The 21900-nt window shown below is 58.3% G+C and overlaps 1 protein-coding gene across 1 annotated transcript in view; it reads right to left on the bottom strand.

The window, feature by feature from the left end:
* The window catches only part of SHANK3 (SH3 and multiple ankyrin repeat domains 3), a gene marked incomplete at both ends in the record, with an annotated part of 295242 nt that extends 273598 nt beyond the window's left edge, over window positions 1-21644 (bottom strand). Inside the window, 2 exons of the mRNA XM_079534115.1 lie at window positions 13928-14257; window positions 21597-21644. Coding sequence (XP_079390241.1) covers window positions 13928-14257; window positions 21597-21644 — 378 coding nt within the window. The remainder of the gene's footprint in view (window positions 1-13927; window positions 14258-21596) is intronic.
* Between the last annotated feature and the right edge of the window lie 256 nt (window positions 21645-21900).

Genomic DNA, 21900 nt, shown 5'->3' with positions numbered 1-21900 from the left:
TTTATCCTCTATTAGTAAAAGCATATTAATGTTCCTGCACGTCCTTTTTTATGCAACATCTTATCCGGGGGGAAAAAGAACAATACACTGTGATGTAACTTGATCAGGAGAACAGAAATGAGAACGTTTGCAGGCTGGGAAATGTGTGTCTACGTGTGTTTATCCCAGCCTGGCATGCAGGCACCCAAAGGAGATCCCGGCCATCACCATGCTGTGTACTGGTATCTCTCACAATCACACATCCATAAGCCAGCACAGCCAATTAAGGTTGCTACAAAGCTGTAAGAAAAAGTAGTAGGGTCCCTCGCCCTCAGCTACCTCAGCTCAGGAGCAGCTACTGCCTGCTCCTCCATCCCAGCTTCCATCTCCATCTGAGCCCCACCAGCTCCATCCAGCCCCAGGGGAGCCTCCAGGGTCCAGCAGTGCTCAGGGGGAGCTCAGAGCGTTCACTGACTGCGTAGCTCCCATCCCAAAGGGATGGAAACTACAGTTCTTTCTTCCAAAGGCTGCGCTACCATTCAACAAGACCTGGACAGACGGGAGAGTTGGGCAGGGAGGAACCCGATGAGGTTTAACGAGAGCAAGTGCAGAGTCTTGCAGCTGGGGATGGATAACTGCATGCATCAGCGCAGGTTGGGGCATGAGCTGCTGGGGAGGAGCTCTGCAGAGAAGGACCTGCGGGTCCTGGTGGGCAACGGGTTGGCCGTGAACCAGCGGTGTGCCCTGGTGGCCAACAGGGCCAATGGGGTCCTGGGGTGCATTAAAAGGAGCGCGGCCAGCAGGTCGAGGGAGGCGATCCTCCGCTCCGCTCTGCCCTGGTGAGGCCACATTGAGAATCATGAGTCCAGTTCTGGGCTCCCCGGTTCCAAAAAGATGGGGATCTCCTGGAAGGAGTCCAGCAGAGGGCCACAAAGAGGATGAAGGGCCTGGAGCATCTCCTGTGCGAGGATAGGCTGAGAGACCTGGGGCTGCTCAGCCCTGGGGAAAAGAAGGCTGAGAGGGGATCATGGAGGATGATGCTCCTGAACCTCTAAAGGGAGGTGGAGGCACAGGGATGAGGCCAGGCTCCTCTCGGTGCTGTGCAGCCAGAGGACGAGGAGCAACGGCCTCCAACTGGAACACAGGGAGTTCTGTGCTAAGATGCAGAACTGCTTTCCATCGGGGTGACGGAGCAGTGGCACAGGCTGCACAGAGAGGTGGTGTGGTCTCCTTCTGTGAGGATATTTGAGGCCAATCTGGACACCCACCATTGTGAGCTGTTGTAGGGAATTGCTTTAGCACAGGTTGGGCTCAGTGATCTCTTGAAGACCCTTCCAACCCTTGGGGCTCTGTGATTCTGTGACTGTGATTCCAGTGGGAGGTGACCCTGCCTGTAGCACAGGGGTTGGAACTCGATTACCTTAACAGTCCTTCCAACCTGAATCCTTCTACGATTCACCCTTCGCCGAGCACAACTGTGAGCCAGCACAAGGGACTGCAAGGCAGTCTCCCACCTGTGCTTATCCCCACTCCTCAGGACTGGGATTTCCATCCTGCTCCAAACTTCCTAACTCACGGCCCCAGGGGCTGGAACCAGGGGGTGGGCAGTGCATGGGGCACAGCTGAGCCACCCCCCATCCATCACAGGCTCAGCAGCCCACAGCCCCACCTCACCTCCACATGGCATCCCCCCCTCCCCAGTAATCAATGGGCTGAGCTCCAGTTCAGTGGAAGACAACGTCTCCATTTGTCAGCCAGAGAAAGGAGTGCTGCTCCGGAGCCCCTTGCTATCCCTGGGACTGACAGCACTCAGCACCACATCTTCACAGACCACCCTTCTGCTGGGCTTCCCTAGGAGGAAACCAGCAACAGAAGGCAAGGTGGTGATGTCAGGAGGTCCCATCAGTGCAGAGAATGGGTGCAAGGTGAGCTTTGGAATTTTATCTACGGATATATATGAGATAACTGGGAAAGAAATACAAACCAGAAGCCAGGGTTTCTGCATCAGAAGGCGCTGCACACGAGGAGTGTGGATGCAGAATGCTACCAGGCAAGAGCTCAGCTGCCTGCAGCTCAAAGGCAAAGAGAATGCGAGATAGATGCACTGCAAATCTCTGCTGTTATTTCCTTTGTAACTGCACTGCTGACTCTGTAATCTCGGATTTACCTTTTTCTTCCCCTGGCATAAACCTCATGTTCTCTCTCTGAGCTTGCTTACCACGTAAAGTGGATTTGGGTGAATAAAACCCACGGCTCTCCTTCCCAGATGAGGAATCCTCATAAACCACGTTGAGAACAAATCCCCCATGGTGCAGAGACTGCAGGTCCCAGGAGTGGGAAGTGATGGATGTGGCACAGAGCTCCACGGTGCAGGAGGTGCTTTGGGGGAGCCAGGACTGCCAGGATACCCACATGTCGTCCCTGGGCACCACCCCATGGCCACAGCAACTGAGCGGGCTGGATCTGGTGCTGGGTTTGCCCAGAGCTGTGATGCTCCATCCTAATGGGGGTCACTGAACACCCCCAGGGATGGGGGCTCCCCGCTGCCCTGGGCAGCTGTGCAGTGCTGACCGCTCTTCGCAGCTCAGGTTGTTCCCAAGCTCCAACCTGACCTTCCCCACTGCACCCTGAGCCCATTCCCCTCACCCTCTCTCTGCTCCCTGGGATCCCCAGCTGACTCCTCTCACCACAACCTCCTTTCAGGAGCCGTAGGACTCATGAGATCCCCCCCGAAGGCCCCTGTAGTGATGCTACACCGCAGCCCTCTTCTGTCTCAGACAAAAAGGAGATGATGGACAAGTTCTAGAAAGAAAATGTGTGACACAATGTGGAAAAAGAGACAGATGCAGAGCCAGAAGCCCTCCCCAGAATGAGCTGCTTGGGGAGATGCTGTGAATCCAAGTTGGAACGTTACGGATCTGTGGTTATCACCCCCTGCCCCACTCTGCCCACTGCCATCACATCCACTGTGCTCCAAACGGGGCGGTTTGGAGCTGGGGGGGTTGGCGGCACCACAGGGTGCCAGGCTGCAAAAGTGCCATCTGAGAGTGAGCAGTGTGCCCTTGGGTGATGGGAGCAGGACAGGGGACTGTCCATGGGCAGCAGACCCACAGCTCTGCGCTCACTCCACACGTACGCTCAGACGAACCCAGAAGGAAACCACGAGCAGAGGCGCAGCCGCCAGCAGCCAAGGAAAACCCCGGGTGGGAAAATGCATCAGGAAAGTTTTCAGACGTGCTCTAAAAAAGTCAGGGCTGCTCCTGAGGTCCCGCAGGCGCTCTGCCAACACCGGGGCAGGGATGGGAGTGGGGCAGGAGCAGTGACCGTGTCCTCAGGGCTGCACCTCCCAGGCCACATCTCTACCAGGCGCCCTCAGCACATCAGCACTGGGCACCCTCAGCAATCTGGTGTCCACCTGGCACTGTAGGCAGGGAACCACTTTCGGGTGGATCCACAGAGATCCATCCATTCAGAATGAAGCTAATCTCCGAATTTTCCATCAACTCAGATTTTAATACAAATAATCTCCCCTGGAGATAGCTGTAATATAAAAGTTCCAGTGCTGCTGCTCGTACTGTATCCCACGCTTTCTTACCAGTGAATTATGGCTCAATTACGTTCCCTTTGCCCTCTAAGCACAGGAAGGAGCCCTCAAGTCTTCTTTCCAAAAAACCTTCAGGTCAATGGTACAAACACGTGCAGCTCCCCAGCTCCTTACCTGGGCCAAGCAGGGCACTCAGCACAGGACACTCTGCAAGCACCTGGAGTGTGAGCAAACATTTGCTCCCAGCACAGAGCTACAACTGAACCTTCCAGAAGACCACAGAAATACACGGTCTGACAGCCCAGCACAAGGAAAACTGCTGCATCCTTTATATCTTTCATTAAACCTGCTGCATCCTTTCTGCCTTAGCTTGGACGTGCTGCATCCTTTATGCCCTTGCCTGCTCTAAGTTTTCATACACTCATTACATCTGGGAAAGACCTCTGAGATCCCTCAGTCCAATCCCAACCCACCCCACTGTGCCCACTGCCCACGTCCCCCAGTGCCACATCCCTGTGCTCACTGAACACCCCCAGGGATGGGGGCTCCCCGCTGCCCTGAGCAGCTATGCAGCGCTGACCGCTCTTTGGAGAAGAAATTATTCCCCATATCCAACCACATTTTCCTCCATCCATTCCACCAGAAGCTCTGCATGCCCCTCAGCTCCCGCCTGTTGGCTCAAAGAGCCACAGGGAGGCAGAGAGCAGAGGCACAACAAAAAAACACACACACAATTCCAGAGCATGGGCACAGGAACACACAGCATAAACCCAAGGGCTGCCCTCCAGGTGCTCCCTGCTTCCTGTCAGGTCGCAGTGATGCCCTGCTTGCTATCACACAATGCTGGCCCTGGGGCCCAGCAGGAATTGCAGGAGCATCGCTGTCCCAGGATTTTGAAGACCCCGAAGGGAACCTGATGGGAAGGAACGATATTGGGTCCACGTGGATGTGTTAAATGCCCTTATTGCTGGGAAGTCAGAGTAAAACAACAGACCAAGCATGTTGATAACAAAAATTAGAGCTTGGACGCATAGGTGTCAGGGTGAAACTTCCTCCTGCCTCCACCACGAAGCAGCTCTGGCAGTGCTGCACCTGCAGGTCTCACACCAGGTGGGAGGAGGTGGGAGTCAGTTCTGCTCCTTCTTCCCCACTGAGCAATGCACAAAGGAACAGTTGGGCCACTGGAGAGTGCTGGAGATGGTCTGCATGGCTTCATGCACTGCACCCAAAGCCCACATTGCCAGACATCTGGAGGTAAACGATGGGTTCTGACACCCCATCCCTGCAGGCAGTCGAGGCCAGGCTGGATGTGGCTCTGGGCAGCCTGGGCTGCTGGTTGGCGACCTGCACACAGCAGGGGCTTGGAACCAGATGAGCACTGTGGGGCCTTTGCAACCCAGGCCATTCTATGGTTCTGTGATTCCATGATCCTATGATAATTCTCGTTAAGCAATCATCATGTAAAATAGACATTCCTTTTTTTTTTTTTTTAATTTTATCCTAATATTTAGAAAAGAGTGAGAGGCATTTTTCGTACTTAACAGAGGATGAGCAGCTTTTCTTACTTATGATTCAAGTCGAAGTGGGCTTTGCATTGGCACTAAAATATGTTCATTTATCACCTTAAAATAGTTCTTAGTAGTAACAAATTGAACACAAGCGCCCTACGCTCCCAATACCGGATACATTGGAACTGGGTAAGCAACCCCAAATCCCCCAGATTTACAAAGAATGTTCAGAAAAAGGGACTTTAATCCATCCCCTGGGACGGGTCCTTAAGGTTCACTCTGTTCCAACCCCCTGCCGTGGGTTGGGTGCCCCCCAGCTCAGCCTGCCCAGGCCCCAACCACGGCCTCAGGCACCTCCAGGGATGGAGCAGCCACAGCTCTGGGCAGAAGATGCCAACAGAATGCATTCGTTTTTCTGTCAGGAACATAAACACCAGAAAAAACAGCTACAAAGAGACGTTAAACTGTGCCACGTTTGGTGCAGGGCTCAGCAGAGTGCAGTGAGCAAAGCACGGGGCTGCACACTGAATAAGAATGATGAAAAAAAAGCCCAACAGCTGTCTCATTCATTGAGCACAATTAATCTGATCTGAAAGAAGCTGGGCTCCTGTGGAAAAACAATGTGCAGCTTGTAATCAAAAAGCATCTCAAAGCATGTGCATAAATGGTTTGATTCTCCCATAAAAGGGTTGGAAATCCAATACAACTATTGACATGCAGAGATCTTTACAACAGCAGAAAGCAGATGCTCTGGCCAAGGATCAAAGCTTTGAGCGCTGGTTTAGGCCATCCAGGAGGTCATTTCCTGACCTCCAAATCTCCCTTTGCAACATGAATGTTCTGCTGATTTATTCCTCCACTTGTTTGCACTGCTTATGTGGATGAGATAGAGCACAGAAACAGGAACTTGTAGGAGCTGTGTGGCATTGGAAGAGGAATGAGGGGAGCGGGGCAGAAACAAGCAGCTGGGGTTGGCATGGTGTCACCACACAGCCAGACAGCAGCATGGAGGAACCACGTGGCTGGGGTTGGGTTGGTGGCAACACGTTGTTGGGGTTGGGTTGGTGGCAACACGTAGCTGTGGTTGGGTTGGTGGCACCTCATGGTTGGGGCTGCTGTGGTGGCACTGCATGGTTGGTGATGGTGTGGTGGCACCATGTGTTTGGGATTGGGTTGGTGGCACCATGTGGTTGGGTTGGCATCACCACATGGTTGAGGTTGGCTTGGTGATGTTGTGTGGTTGGGGTTGGGTTGGCAACACCACATGGTTGGGGTTGGGTTGGTGGCACTGTGTGGTTGGGTTGGGTTGGTGGCACAGTGTGGTTGGAATTGGGTTGGCAACACCACATGGTTGGGGTTGGGTTGGTGGCACCGTGTGGTTGGGGTTGGATTGTCAACACCATGTGCTTAGGGTTGGGTTGGTGGTACTGTGTGGTTGGGGTTGGGTTGGTGGCACCGTGTGATTGGGGTTGGATTGTCAACACCATGTACTTGGGGTTGGGTTGGTGGCACCGTGTGGTTGGGATTGGATTGTCAATACCATGTGCTTAGGGTTGGGTTGGTGGTACTGTGTGCTTGGGGTTGGGTTGGTGGCACCATGTGGTTGGGTTGGCATCACCACATGGTTGAGGTTGGCTTGGTGATGCTGTGTGGTTGGGGTTGGGTTGGCAACACCACATGGTTGGGGTTGGGTTGGTGGCACTGTGTGGTTGGGTTGGGTTGGGTTCGGTTGAGTTGGGTTGGGTTGGTGGCACCGTGTGCTTGGGGTTGGGTTGGCAACACCACATGGTTGGGGTTGAGTTGGTGGCACCGTGTGGTTGGGTTGGGTTGGGTTGGTGGCACCGTGTGGTTGGGGTTGGATTGTCAACACCATGTGCTTGGGGTTGGGTTGGTGGTACTGTGTGCTTGGGGTTGGTTGGTGGCACCCTGTGGTTGGGGCTGGGTTGCCATCACCACATGGTTGGGGTTGGGGTGGTGGCACTGTGTGGCTGGGGTTGAGTTGGTGGCACTGCATGGTTGTGTCACCATGGTGGCACCATGTGGTTGGGTTGGTGGCACTGTGGGTTTAGGGTTGGGTTGGTGGCACCACATGTTTGAGGACCAGTGGCCACGCTCTCATCCAGGCCATTCGCTGCCTTCTCAGTGAGGGAAACCACAGTAAGGGCTCCTGCGAGGTCTCAGGACACACAGGACCAACCCTCACTCCTTTTAGGACGGGATTTGTCTCTCTTGGGTCACAAAGGCCTTTCCAATCCTTTGCTTAAAAACAACCAGGGAAAAGCTACAGCACTCGAACCTGATTTTGTACTTTTTTATCCCCACTTTGTGACAGCAAGCTAGGATCAAAATAGAGCACCGTGTGGGTGGGTGTAGATTTAAATAGCAAATGAGCACCCGGCCGGTGTCATCCGTCCACCACAGCACCACGCAGTGCCATGCCCCGAGCACAGCTGGCACATCCCAGCCCCACACACAGCTCACAGCCTGCAGGATGCTGCCATCTCCCCACTGTTATGGGGACAACATAGAACCACAGAATCACAGAATGGCCCAGGTTGGAAGGGACCTCAAGGATCAAGAAGCTCCAAACCCTGCAGCCACACGCAGGGCCACCAACCTCCCCACTGCACAGCAGCCCAGGCTGCCCAGGGCCCTATCCAACCTGGCCTCCAACACCTCCAGGGATGGACGGGGCATCACAGCCTCTCTGGGCAGCTGTTCCAGCCCCTCCCCGCTCTCACAGCACACAACTTCCCCCTCACATCCAACCTCCAGCTGCCCTCCCTCCGCTTCCAGCCGTTTCCCCTCGTCCTGCTGCCATCTCCCCTTGCCAGGAGTTGACTCCCCTCCTGTCTGTAGGCTCCCTTCAGCTCCTGCAGCTGCACTCAGCTCACCCCCAGCTTCTCTTCTCCATGCTGCAGAGCCCAGCTCCCTCAGCCTGGCTTTGCAGGGCGGTGCTCCAACCCCCTGCTCATCTTTGTGGCTGCTCTGCACCCTCTCCAACAGCTCCCTGTCTTTCTTGCGCTGGGACCCCCAGCCCTGGATGCAGTGCTGCAGATGGGGTCTCACAAGAGCAGAGCAGAGGGGGACAATCACCTCCCTGTCCCTGCTGCCACCCCTCTGCTGATGGAGCCCAAGAACATCACTGTAACCCCACAGGCACGCTTGGGTCTGGTTTTCAGATGGATTAAAAATGGAAGGAAAGAGAGCCAGCACTCATGGAGAAGAATAGCCCTCAGAGATCTCAGGACGGAGCCTCAATCACCGAACGCCGCTGCTCCTCCTGAATTTTCCAAGCTTTTTGATGAGCTCCAGCTCTGAGAGTTGGCTGCTTCCTGAGCACCACTCGTCTGCAGCAGCCTCTTATCTCGGGTATACATTTTTTATGTGCTATGCTGAGCTGTGATCCCACAGAACAAGCGCTCCCTGTTTCCAGCGCAATGGAAACGCAGAGCCGGTGCCCCACTGCCCCGTGTGACAGCCGTGGGGCTGCAGGGACATCGCTGCCCTATGGAACAAACCAGGTTTGGGCAATGCCCTCCGGAGGCACTTTGTGTTTCCCAAGGATTGATTCTGCCTATGGAGTGTGGGGCTCACGCCCAAAGCACGACCTGGGCAATCTGTTTTCAGTTGTGTTTTAGTGATGCGGAGCAGCCAGTCACTGCTACTTCAGGGGGGGGGAAAAAGAGAAGAAATCCGCTGGGGCACATTTGTGTCTCCTTCAAAAAATAGATTATAAGCTCATAAATCTTGTAGGTGTTTGGGATAATTTCATCCTGGATCCCCACTGCCCCATCCCGCAGCCAAAAGCAGCAGTGCCTGGAGGAGCAGCCGGGATCAGCAGGCAGGGAGAACCCCACCGATGGGAAAGGATCTGCAGAGCCCTCCTCATCCCCTCCTCCTCGCTGTGCCCGTGCTGCTGTGTGCCAGCAGCTCAGAGCCTGCTCCAGGAGCTCCTCCTCCTGCTTTGATCCCGCTGCAGCCTCTGTATCCCGATGCTGAGGAGCCCACGGTCCCCTGCATGGGTTTGTAAGCCGGCAGACCTGCCCAACATCAGAGCACAGAGCTGACTGCGAGAGCAGGGACTCCTCACCCCCCACCAGCACCCAGCACCCCCCCAGAGCAACACAGCCTTGGGAGTCGCCCAACGCACACACGCACACCGGCAGGTTTTCACTACCATTTCCACTGCTGGCTTTTCTGCTCCCCACGTGCACAAAGGATGGTTTCATTCATCCTTTTCATCCCGATTTCTGCTACTACGAGCTCAACGGTTCTGCCCTTCTTGGTGGAGTCTGTGTGATAGGACAAGGGGAAATGAGGGGCAAGGGGGAAAGAGGGGAGATTGAGACTGGACATAAGGGGCAAGGTCTTCCCCCACAACTGAGACAGGGGAGGTTTGGGTTGGATATGAGGTGGGAGTTTTTCAGCCAGAGGGTGGTGAGGCACTGGCACAGGTTGCCCAAGGAGGCTGTGGATGCCCCATCCCTGCAGGCATTGGAGGCCAGGCTGGATGTGGCTGTGGGCAGCCTGGGCTGCTGGTTGGCGACCTGCACACAGCAGGGGCTTGGAACCAGATGAGCACTGTGGGCCTTTTCGACCCAGGCCATTCTATGGTTCTACGATTCATGCTGAGGGCGATGAGGTTGCACAGAGAGGTGCTGCTGCCCATCCCTGCAGACACCCACGCTCAGGGGATGGGGCTCTGAGCACTGATGGAGTTGTAGGGGTCCCTCCTCACGTGGGACCAGACGGCCTTTGAAGGTCCCTTCCAACCCAAACCGTTCCACGACTCTGTGATTTTAAGGCACCCACACCAGCACCAGGGTGCTCAGCACGTGGCACCCACAGCTGGCTGCATCAGCCTCATACCCAAGGCCTGTGCTGTGCAGTCACCATGGCACACAGCAAACAGCAGTGGCACTCTTGGCTCTGATGTGCCCGTAGGTATTTCCTACAGTCCCCACCACTCCTCTGTTTGTCTTTTAGGAAGCAGAGCATCAGACAGCGTACTCTACAAAAAAGCCCTTCTACTTGCAGACAGAACAACTCCTTCTTGCAAACAACCTGATCAGCCCCAAGGTCCCTCAATCACACAGCCCCACTGCAGCATCCAGACCCCAGCAATAAAGGTGCACGCAGACCCCCAGCCCACCCCATTGGCAGCACTGCATGGCCCCATGCTGCCAATGGGCAGCGAGAGGCTCAGTTGGGTGGTGGGGGCTCTGCTGGGTGGTAGGGGGCTCAGTTGAAAAGCGGGAGGCTCACTTGGGGCTCAGTGGGGTAGGTAGGGGTGGTTCAGTGAGGTGGTGGGCAGCTCAGCGGGGTGGTGGGGGCTCATTGGGGTGGTGGGGGCTCAGTGGGAGGCTCAGTTGGGATGTGGTTGCTCAGCAGGGTGGTGGTGGTGGCTCAGAGGAGTGGTAGGGGGGCTCAGTGGGGTGATGGTGACCCAGTGGAGAGATGAGGGATGCTCAGTGGAGCGTTGGAGGCTCAGCTGGGGCAGTGGGAGGCTCAGCTGGGGGGCGGATGGCTCAATTGGGTGGTGGGAGCTCAGATGGGTGGAGGGGGTTCCGTTGGGAAGCTGGAGGCTCAATGGGGCGGTGGGGGCTCCGTTGGGATGCGGTGGCTCAGACGGGTGGTGGGCAGCTCAGTTGGTTGTTGGGGGCTCAGTTGGGTGGAGGACGGCTTATCTGGAGGCAGATGGCTCAGTCAGATGGTGGGAGGCTCAGTTGGGTGGTGGGGGCTCAGAGGGGTGGTGGGAGCCCAGTCGGGCAGTGGCATCTGTTGGCCACAGCTCGGAGCCACCACATCCCCACCTCACCCTGCTGCAGACACATCTGCATCCCGCAGTCGCTTACGTGTGCTTGTGCCACACTGAATTCACACCAAACCCCACAAAAATGGCCTGACACAACCCCTCTCCCTCAGCCTTCCTTCTCACCTTCAGCCCTGGCTGGGCAGGAGTCCAGGAAAAAGTTTGCCTCTCTCTCTTTTATAATAGGAAAAATTTATTCCTCGGTTTCCCTTGGCTTAGCAGAAGAATCAATGTTCTGTGCGCTGTTTTTCAAGCTCTTTCCTCATTTGCATTAAGGCGATAACAAGGCAGAAAATATTATCCTGAAGCATCCAGATTGAGAAGAGGGACCACAGAACCTTCATGAAGCCACGGAGGAGGACGAGAGGCTCCATCCCTCAGCACAGGGACACCCCAGGCCCCCCGCAGCCTCACGCAGGCAGACCCCCCCCCAGCACAGACCCCAGTGCAGGAAGGATGCGTCACTGCAGGACATCCTTCCACAGGATGCAAGCAATCCGGCTCCTCTGGGGCTTCCCCAGCTGCCACGCAGCCCAAGGGCCGTGCTGCAGCACGAGCTCCTGCACCAACTGCCCTTCTACCTGCTGTCAGGCCACGGGTGCGAGCTGCCCCAGCTCCGTTCAGCCTCGGGGGGTCTCAGCAGAGTGCCCACCCTCACAGCAGCTTCTGGGCGATACCTCAGCACTCTGTGATCCAGAGCGAGGAAATGCTTTGCAAAACCCTGGTGGGAAGAGAATGGAACGGGGACAGGAAGCGTAGGGTGCTGCGAAAACACCCGGCTGAGCAGAAAGCCTTGCAGGCCAGAGGAGCTCTCTGCAGCACACACAGCTGCAGGCACTGCATGGCTCCTCACCGCAGTCCCAGATGCTGCACCGTGGAGGAGCAGCGCTGAGCACTGCCCTCTGCCACCCCACCTCCACCCCAACCCCTGCAGGGCGCCCCGTGCCCACAGCCCCACGCATTCTGCCCTTCACGAAGGGATCGTTCACAGCCTCCCCTAATCAGCAACCCGAGGGGTTTGCTGCTTGGTTGTGAAGCTGGGGAATGCCCCGGTTCCTTCTGCAAAGCATGAAGAAGGCTCTCCTTTTGGTCACTGAGCCTCTCCATCCCAGTGCAGCCCCTCTGCTTTCAGTCCTGCATCCCCCTGCCGCATCCCCACCTGCTCTCTGCAGCTGTGTCTGCAGTTGGAAAGCGCCTTGCAGTCCCTCCTATCCCTCCTGTCCCTCCCGTCCCCCGGGGGCCACTCTCCAGCTCCTGCACGGTTGCGGAGCAGCTTCACCTCTCAACCCACACGGCGCCCCACTGCAGGCCGCTCAGAGTGTTTAACCCGAGGCGCCGACCTGCCGTTAGGACGCAAAGCGCCGATTGCCTGAAAAGCGTGCCCTCCCCGACACGAGGTCACCGCCCGCGGTGGAGATGCGCTCCTAACAATGGAGCACACTAACGGTGAATTCAAAGGCTTTCAGCTGCACAAAGGAAGTGATGGAGAGTTGCAAAGGAACCTAAAAGAGCCTTGGAGACAAACCCCAGGAGAGCCGGGAAGCTCGACTTGCAAACTCGAGGGCCGGTCCCGCCGCCACGCTGGAGCCGAGATGCCAGCATGCCGTGCTCCCATCCGCAGCCCTGCTCCACATCCCCATCGCACAGAGCAACGTCCTCAGCATCGCAGCTCCCCAGAGGCTCCGGCTCTTCTGGCTCCCAAAACACAGTCCTGAAATGTTTCATCAGCTCTTGGAGAGGTATCGACAGGGAAGTGAGATATGGGATGGGAAAGCCCACTTCATGCATGCCAAGATGCTCTGCTTTGCATGGCACAGCCCACTGCCCCCACAGCTCGGGGACCTGGGTCTGGGACAGCCACGTTGCCTCACCTCACCTCGGGACCAGGCCTGGATGCAGCACAGGATTGCAGGGAGCGAGGGGTGGGAGTATGGCACAGCACCTGGCTGATCCCAGCACCACACCGACCTCGGCACCAGGCTGACCCCAGCACTGACCCCAGCACCACAACCGACCCCAAAATCACACCAGCCCCATCAGCAGGCTGACCCCAGCACCCAGCACACTCCCCAACAGACCAAGCAGGAGTGGGGTGCAGACAGTGCCCAGGGAACAGGGAGGCAGAGAGATGGACACCACGCAAGATCCTTATGGCTGTCCCCCCCCAGGCCCCGTACACAGCAGAATTGCAGCAGGATGGGGACCGGCTCCTCCACGCCTCAGTTTGTGGACAGGGGAACGGGGCCGAGGGAAGAGGAGCCGGTGTGGCGGGGCTGGCACGGGGAGCTGAAAGCCGGTCCCCGAGGGCACTGCTTCGGGCTGCAGAGGAGCAGCGCAGCACCCATCCGATCCAGAGGCAGCGCAGCCCCTCCTGCCCCCGCCAGGCGAGCTGCTGCCCCAGCACTGCGCCCTCATTAGATCCACGGTGACTGCAATCCTTCTGCCCTGACCACGGCTGCCCCCGAGCACCCGCTTCTCCCCGCGCCCCCAGCGCCACCCGCTCTGTCTCAGCTCCCCATGGCGCACAGCTCGATGCCCGGTGCCACCTCAGCTCCCGTCCGGTGACACGCGCCCACTCCTCCTGCCGCACTGCCGTCCCCGCACCGGGGCACCCCGCACCATCCATCACCATCCCCAACGCCGCAACACCGCAGCACCCGCCCGGTACCCGCGGCACAGCCGGCGTCGGAGCTGTGCCCCCTCCCCCCCTCCAGCCCCGTGCCCCCTTCCCGGGCAGCTGGCGGTGCGCTGCCGGCCCCGGAGCGCAGCGGGGAAAGGGTTCGCCGCAGCCGTGTGCGTCCCTGCGCGGCTCCGCGAGCAGCGGGAGCGGGGAGGTGGGGAGCGGGAGAACGCAGCAGCACCGGCAGCGCAGCAGCACCGAAAGCCGTCCTGCCGGCCCCGTACGCGGCCGCGGCACAGCGAAGTTTGCCGGGCAGCGTCGGAGAGGGGGGTCGGGGACGGGTGCGGTGAGCGGCGGTGCGGGGTCAGGCGCAGTGTGGGTCGGGGCCGGGAGCGGTGCGACGCGGTGCGGGGCTGGGAGCGATGCGGTGCAGTGCGGGTCGTGGCCGGGCGCGCACTCACCGTCTGCTGGAGGTCGGGGATGCCGATGCGGACGACGATGGCGCCGGGCGCGGGCTCCTCCATGCGCGCCGGGGCCGCCAGCTTGGGGGAGCGGGGCCCGGCGGGGCCGCGGATCGGGTCCAGGCGCGTCTCCTCCCGCAGGCCGGAGCCCGGCTCCCCGGCGGAGGCGCGGGGCTGTCGCTCCGGTGGCGGCGGCGGCTCTGGTGGCGGCGACTCCGGGCTCTCATGTTTGCTGCCGGCGGGGCTCAGAGGCATGCTCCGTGCGGCGCGGCGGGGCGGCCGGCACCGGCACCGGCACCGGGGGCCGCGCTCACAGCCCCCCCGGGGGCCCTGCGGGAGACAGGCGGTGAGTGGGGACCGCGCCGTGCATCCCCGGTGGGACCCCCTCTTCTCCCCCCCCCCGGCACACGGGCGTCCCTAATGCACAGACCCCAACCCCCCCCCCCCCCCCCCTCCCCCCCGCTGTACAAAGGGATTCTCATTTCGGGTCTCTCCGTGAGGAACCCGACCCTACAAAGCAGGAATCGTTGTGGGGACACCCCTACGCCCCATGGCAGGGATCTCACAGGGAAACCCCCAATGGGGATCTTCATGCCCAGGGTCTTGCGCAGGACCGTTCCCACCCCACAGGGGCCCGTTCCCACCCCACAGGGGAATCCCCATCCCAAGGACATTTTGGGGATGCCCCACCTCATCCCTGGAGGTGTTGGAGGCCAGGTTGGATGGGGCCCTGGGCAGCCTGGGCTGCTATGAAATGTGGAGGTTGATGGCCCTGCACGGGGGGGGGTTGGAGCTTCATGATCCTTGAGGTCCCTTCCAACCGGGGCCATTCTGTCATTCTGTGATTCTGTGACCCCACTGATGGCCCCCTCCCAGCAAGGGGCCAACCCCCATCCTGTGTAGGTGCCAGGGTGGGCATCGATCCCGTGGCAGTGACTCGCACTCAGAAGAGACCCCTCCTCATCCCAGGGAGCAGGCAGCCCCACCACAGACACAGGGACACCCAGAGCATTGGGGCCAGGCACAGTGCTGGGGGCAGAGCGCACATCCATCCCAGGCTCTGCTCCTGTGCCCATCAGCTTCCTTCTCTCCGTGCCATCACCCACGTGTGTGCCCCTTCCCATCCCCACACCACCACCACGGTTTCTGCCCCATCTGCAACGCCGGTCTTCCATCTCCACTCACACACCATCACTCCTGGAGTGCCTGCCTGGCCCCTTTGAAGGAGATCCCCATGAAGGAGGCTGGATACCAGCAGAACAAGCAGGGCTCAACACTTTGCCTTGTGTTAAAACACAGCCTTGGTTCCTGCCCCACAAACTCTTCCTCCTGTGGGTGCCCAAGCGCTGCCCGCTGTGAGCTCCCTGAGGCTGTCAGTGCTGGGACGAGGCCATGCACACTAACCAACACGCACCCAAATGTGGACAACAGTGCACAGCAGCACCCAGCTTTGGGGACAGACAGATCTGCCCCAGTGGGAGCTGCCACCTCCAGGCTCTGCTGGCAGCACAGCTGCCGTCAGCTCCCACACGTGGAGCACAGATGCAAGCAGCCACACCATGGGCTGCTATTTCTGCCCGTTCTCCTGTCAGGGAGAGCTCCTGGCAGTCAGGTCCTCACTCCCGGGCAGGAATGGGGGCTGCCCTGCCAACAGCAGATGGATGAGGGCTGAGCCCTGCAGGACTGTGCATGGGGCTGTGTCCGGTCCGTGGCTGGCTGGGATTCAAGGCTTTAATCTAGATGACAATCCTCAAACAGAAATAGCCCCCAAACCACTGAGAGCTGAGAGATTTACGGTACGGCCTGGATCTGTCCAGGAAATGAGTAATGGTGCTTCCTCCAGCCCTCCCACCCCAGCCAGAGCCCTGCTCTGTGAGCAGCCTGGCCCCCAGCACTCCCCTCTGGAACATCATCAGCTCCAAGCATCCACAGCAACAGAGATGGGAACAGAGAGGGGAGGCTGCACCCGGGGACCCAGAGCCCTGGGACACAGCAGGAGCCCAAGGGGTTCTGGAGCATGAGAGCAGCACCAGCCCCAAAACTGAGATCCTGGGTCAGGGGTGATGAATGAGAACATGTCAGGAGCAACTGGCCCCATCTCTGGGCTCCTGCCACCCACACCTTCACAGCAGTGCTGGAGAGCTGTGGCTCAGCAGCTTCCCTGCAGCACGGGCTGCCCTCATCCCCAACACGGCTCAGGTCTGTGTGTCTGGATGGGAGCACAGTGACATCAGTTTCAGTCACCCCCAAATATAAACCGGCTTTAAGGTGTGAGTTTATGCTCGTGCCCAGCAGCACAGAAACCCCAAAATGTCCCAGTGGGGCTGCCTGTGCCGCAGCACCTCTCCTGGGGTCTGGGAATTGCTCCCTGCAGGGCAGTGGGGCAGACAGAGGGGATGGGAGCAACGGGAGGTCGCCATGCACAGTGCAGGGTCTGCCAGGCTCTGGGTAAAGGCACGAGGGAGCTGCTTTGGAGAGCTCAACTGGGCTGAGAGATTGTGGCTCTGGGACCAAGGGCTGCAGCTCATCAGCAGCAAAGGTGAGGGCTGTAGAGAACAGGCCGGGCTCTGGGCTGTGAGTCAGGGGATGAGGTGGGGCTGGAGAGGGGAGGAAGCGGATGGAATGGCCGTGAGTCACTGTGAGCCCAGCTGAGACCTCCGGCAGCTCAGGAGACAATGGAGTCCGAACGGCCAGGAAGGGAGCAGGCAAAAATATCTTTGGAACAAAGGGCAGAGGGCAAAAAAAGGGGAAGCAGAGCAGGGAGTCAGCAGTTGAGGCTGCATTTGGTGCAGGAATGACTGGAGGCTGGGAGGAGAAACCCAGAGCTGCAACGCTCCGGGCACCAGCAGCTCTGCATGCAGGGTCAGCCTCTGCTCCCAGGGAGAAGCAATGGGGTGAGAGGGGATGGGCTCAGGGTGCAACAGGGAGGGCTGGGTTGGAATTGGGAACAACCTGTGCTGCAAAGAGCGGTCAGCACTGCACAGCTGCCCAGGGCAGCGGGGAGCCCCCATCCCTGGGGGTGTTCGGTGAGCACTGTGGCACTGGGGGACGTGGGCAGTGGGGTGGGTTGGGGTCAGATTGGGGATCTCAGAGCTCTTTCCCAACTTCAGTGATCCTACAGGGCTCTTCCAACCCAAAAGAAGCTGAGGAGCAGCAGGAAGTCCTGCTTCTACAAGGAAGGAAGCCCATGATGACACAGGGGAGAGCTGTGCTGCGTGGCTGCCGGGGGACATCAGCGGTGCCGCATCTGCTCCGCTCCGCTCCGTTCCGTCCTTGCTGTTCAATTATTTTCTTTCCTTTTTTTTTTTCCTTTTTTCTTTTTTTTTTTCCCTGCCTCGTTATTTCACCACGGGGAGAAATTAAACGCTCCAGATGGTAATTGTCAGTAATATTCTGGCTTCACCCCCCCCCAGTCTCAAATCTTCTGGTACCTCATTAGCTCCCAATAATGTTTCAGATCCGAGTGATTGGGAAAAACGCATCCCCCCCCCCCCCCCAAACTCCATTACAGACTTGCAGAGTCATTCACATTCATTTTCTCTTATTAAATCAACTTCTCTGCTGAAGGAAAAAAAGAAAAAAAAATCACTTATCTTGAAAAAAGACTCAAAATCTCAGAAATTATAATCCAATGAGTCTTATCCTAACGCCGGGAAAAATGGATAAAAAGCCATCAAAGGGAGCTATAAAATCTTTCAGGAAGATTTTATAGTGACAGGAACAGATCAGTAATGCTTCTGCCAAAGGAAATCACTGCTCAGCAGTGGGGTTTGCGTGGCACCAAGGTGACAGCCCACGTAGAGCCACTCATTGGGACACCCCGACACCCACTGCAATGACAGGTTGTGCAGTGCTGCTGCAGCCACCTCTTCTGTTCCCCTAATTACAGCCTCTCTTCATCACTCCCAATGTCATAGAATCATTGAATCATGGAATCATGCCAGTTGGACAAGACCTCTAAGATCAGCCAACCTGACCCCACAGTGCCCACTGACCGTGTCGCAGGGTGGTGGGACCTATGGTGGTGGGATCCAGAATAGTGGGATCCAAGGGTGGTGATGGGAGCCAGAGTGATGGAAATCAGGGTAGTGGGACCCAGGGTGGTGGGAAGAAGGGTGGTGGGACCTATGGCGATGGGACCAAGGGCAATGGGACCCAGGGTGATGGGATCCAGATGATGGGACCCAGGGTAGTGGGAAGAAGGGTGATGGGATCCAGGGCAGCAAGATCCAGAGCGATGGGAGCCAGGGTGATTGGACCCACAGGGTGGTGGAAAGATGGGTGATGGGACCCAGGGTGATGGGACCAAGGGTGGTGGGAAAAAGGGTGATGGGATCCAGGGCAGCAGGATCCAAAGCGATGGGACCCAGGGTGATTGGACCCACAGGGTGGTGGAAAGATGGGTGATGGGACCCAGGGTGGTGGGAAGAAGGATGATGGGATCCAGGGTGGTGGAAAGATGGGTGGTGGGATCCAGGGCAGCAGGATCCAAAACGATGGGACCCGGGGTGATTGGACCCACAGAGTGATAGAAAGATGGGTGATGGGACCCAGAGTGATGGAACACAGGGTGGTGGGACCCAGGGTGGTGGGAAGAAGGGTGATGGAACCCAAGGTGGTGGGATCCAGGCCAGTGGGATTAAGGGTGATGGGATCCAGATGATGGGACCCAAGGTAGTGAGAAGAAGAATGATGGGACCTATGGTGATGGGATCCAGAATAGTGGGATCCAAGGGTGGTGATGGGATCCAGAGTGATGGAACACAGGGTAGTGGGACCCAGGGTGGTGGGAAGAAGGGTGGTGGGACCTATGGCGATGGGACCAAGGGCAATGGGACCCAGGGTGATGGGATCCAGATGATGGGACCCAGGGTAGTGGGAAGAAGGGTGATGGGATCCAGGGCAGCAGGATCCAGAGCGATGGGACCCAGGGTGATTGGACCCACAGGGTGGTGGAAAGATGGGTGATGGGACCCAGGGTGATGGAACCCAGGGTGGTGAGACCCAGGGTGGTGGTAAGAAGGATGATGGGACCCAGGATGGTGAGAAGAAGGATGATGGGACCTAGGGTGGTGGGAAGAAGGGTGGTGGGATCCAGGGCAGCAGGATCCAAAACGATGGGACCCGGGGTGATTGGACCCACAGAGTGATAGAAAGATAGGTGATGGGACCCAGAGTGATGGAACACAGGGTGGTGGGACCCAGGGTGGTGGGAAGAAGGGTGATGGAACCCAAGGTGGTGGGATCCAGGCCAGTGGGATTAAGGGTGATGGGATCCAGATGATGGGACCCAAGGTAGTGGGAAGAAGGGTGATGGGATCCAGGGCAGCAGGATCCAGAGTGATGGGAGCCAGGGTGATTGGACCCACAGGGTGGTGGAATGATGGGTGATGGGATTAAGGGTGATGGGAAGAAGGATGATGGGATCCAGGGTGGTGGAAAGATGGGTGATGGGACCCAGGGTGATGGAACACAGGGTGGTGGGACCCACAGGGTAGTGGGAAGAAGGGTGATGGGACCTATGGTGCTGGGACCCATGGCGATGGGACCCAGGGCAGTGCATGAGGAAAGGGCTTGAAGAAAGCAAGCAGCCCAGGGCATGGAAGGGCAGGAAAGGCAAAGTGGGAGGTAGGGTCCCCAGCATGGGGTGAAAGCCTAACTCCACAGTGGGGTCACGGGGCTGCTCTCCCTGTCCTCAGGCCAGGGCTGCTGCAGCCAGGGGCCACTTCTGAAGCCATTTTTCCAAACTCTGTTCTCTGGGCCTCCTCTCATCCTCTTTCCTCTTCCTGGAAAGCTGTTTCAGATCCTTCTCTGATATGATGGAGCACGATGGCCTAATTTCTAGCCCACACATTCACGGCTAGTTTCCCCTATCCATGTGACAGCATTATCTGGCGGCCGGCACAGATCCTCTCCCCTCCTTTGTTTGCATGAACATCACAGGCAGCACTCAGACCCACACTCCAACTTCACTCTGCAGCCTGGGCAGCTGCTGCAGTGTCCTCCTGCACAGCAGAGCTCTGCCCTGATTGGGGCTGCAGCCCTGGGGCTGCTCTGGGCACACACAGGGAATGAAGCAGAGCTCCAAAGGAGAGCCCTGCATGGCTCCCGTGGCTTGCTGGGCTTCAAACCCACACCATCCCCATGCACATCACAGGGAGAGCTCAGCTCTGGTGCAAGCAGCGGTCTTGCAAACATTCTGCTGTGGAGCAAAGGAGAGGAAACAAGGATAATAGCAGCTGGAAGCTGCACAGCAGCAGCAGCAATGTTTCCAGGCCAAGGGAAAGCTTACAAGTACAACGTGGGAGCAAAAGGGAGCTCCTTTGAGAGCAGGCAGACAACTCCGGGCATGCCAGTGCCAGGGCAGGTCACAGGAGAATGCAGATGGCTGCACTCCAGCACAGGTGCTGCATTCCTGGGGGAGGTGGCAGCAGCAGGACCTGGCGGTGCTGCTCTGCAGGAGATGTGTTTGCCCCAGCTCTGTCCCATGGTCACACATCTCCTGCAGGACATGAGCTGCACCCCGTCCCGGTGCTCCAGAGCTCCTTGTGCAGCACTAAGGGGTGTGGGTAGGGGCAGCACCACTGCAAGAAGAACCAAGGGGAAGCTCAGGGTGCTGCCAGGGGATCGCTGCCAGGTGGGTGCAAAGAAGCACTGGAGCAGGCTGCCCAGGGAGGTGATGGAGTCTCCTGCTCTGGAGATGTTCAAGACCTGCCTGGATGCTGACCTGTGTGACCTGGTGTAGGGAACCTGCTTTGGCAGGGGGGTTGGACTCCATGAGCTCTGGAGGTCCTTTCCAACCCCTACAATTCTGTGATGCTGTGATTCTTTGAAGTGTCCCCATGCCCTGGGGTAGAGCTGCTGCTGGAAGGGCCAACAAGTTGAGGTTGCACCCAGCTCCTCCAGGGCAGCACTCAGAGAGCTGCTCTGGGGATGGGGCAGCACAGCCACCACCTGCACCAGGACGGGGCAGCACAGCCATTATCTGCACCAGAACAGGGCAGTAGAGCCACCACCTTCAACAGGACGGGGCAGCACCACCTCCACCTGCGCCAGGACAGGGCAATAGAGCCTCCACCTGCACCAGGATGGGGCAGCACAGCCATTATCTGCACCAGGATGGGGCAGAACAGACATTATCTGCACCAGGATGGGGCAGAACAGACATTATCTGCACCAGGATGGGGCAGCACAGTCACCACCTGCACCAGGATGGGGCAGCACAGCCACCACCTGCACCAGGACGGGGCAGCACAGCCATTATCTGCACCAGGATGGGGCAGAACAGCCATTATTTGCACCAGGACGGGGCAGAACAGCCATTGTCTGCAACACGAAGGGCAGCACAGCCACGATCTGCACCAGGACAGGGAAGCACAGCCACCACTTGCACCAGCATGAGGTGACAGACCCCTAACCCCCCAACCTGCCCCATCAGCCCCATGCTGCAGACTCAGAGCCCCAAGCAATGCTCACCCCTCCGGAGCCAGCAACCAGCCCCTGCTCCAGCAGCCGCCCGGCTCCCAACAGCAGCACGAAACCCAGCGCTGTGTGCAGGTGCTGTGCAAACTCCTCGTCACCCCTATGCTCCCCAGGCCCAGGGGACCCCAGGGTCACCTTGAGCTCCCCCCCCCCCCCACAAACGCGGCCGCAGGGACTCAGCCCTCACCTCAAAGGACCGGGGAGCGTCCGCTCGCGCTTGGCTGGCGATGCCCATGGGACACGCAGTGCCTGGCTCACACACACACCAGTTACTGATTTACCAGGGGCGGCTGCAGCTGCAGCTGGAGCTCGGTCGATGGCTGTGGGCGCTGCGGAAGGCTTGGCCTTCACTGGGGGGGGGATGGGGGCAGGGGGGGATGGCACTGCTTAACCCCAGCGTGGGGCCGAGAGCTTGGTGTGCCATGAGGCTGCCGAGGCTCCCATATCCCAACGTGGGCTGCTCACCCAGCCCCAGCCTGCACCAGCACAGC

Source organism: Tetrao urogallus (genome assembly GCF_951394365.1).
Source record: "Tetrao urogallus genome assembly, chromosome: 1".
NCBI classification, from domain to species: domain Eukaryota; kingdom Metazoa; phylum Chordata; class Aves; order Galliformes; family Phasianidae; genus Tetrao; species Tetrao urogallus.
The sequence above is the reverse complement of the archived record's forward strand: the minus strand, read 5'-3'. Positions and strand labels throughout refer to the sequence as shown.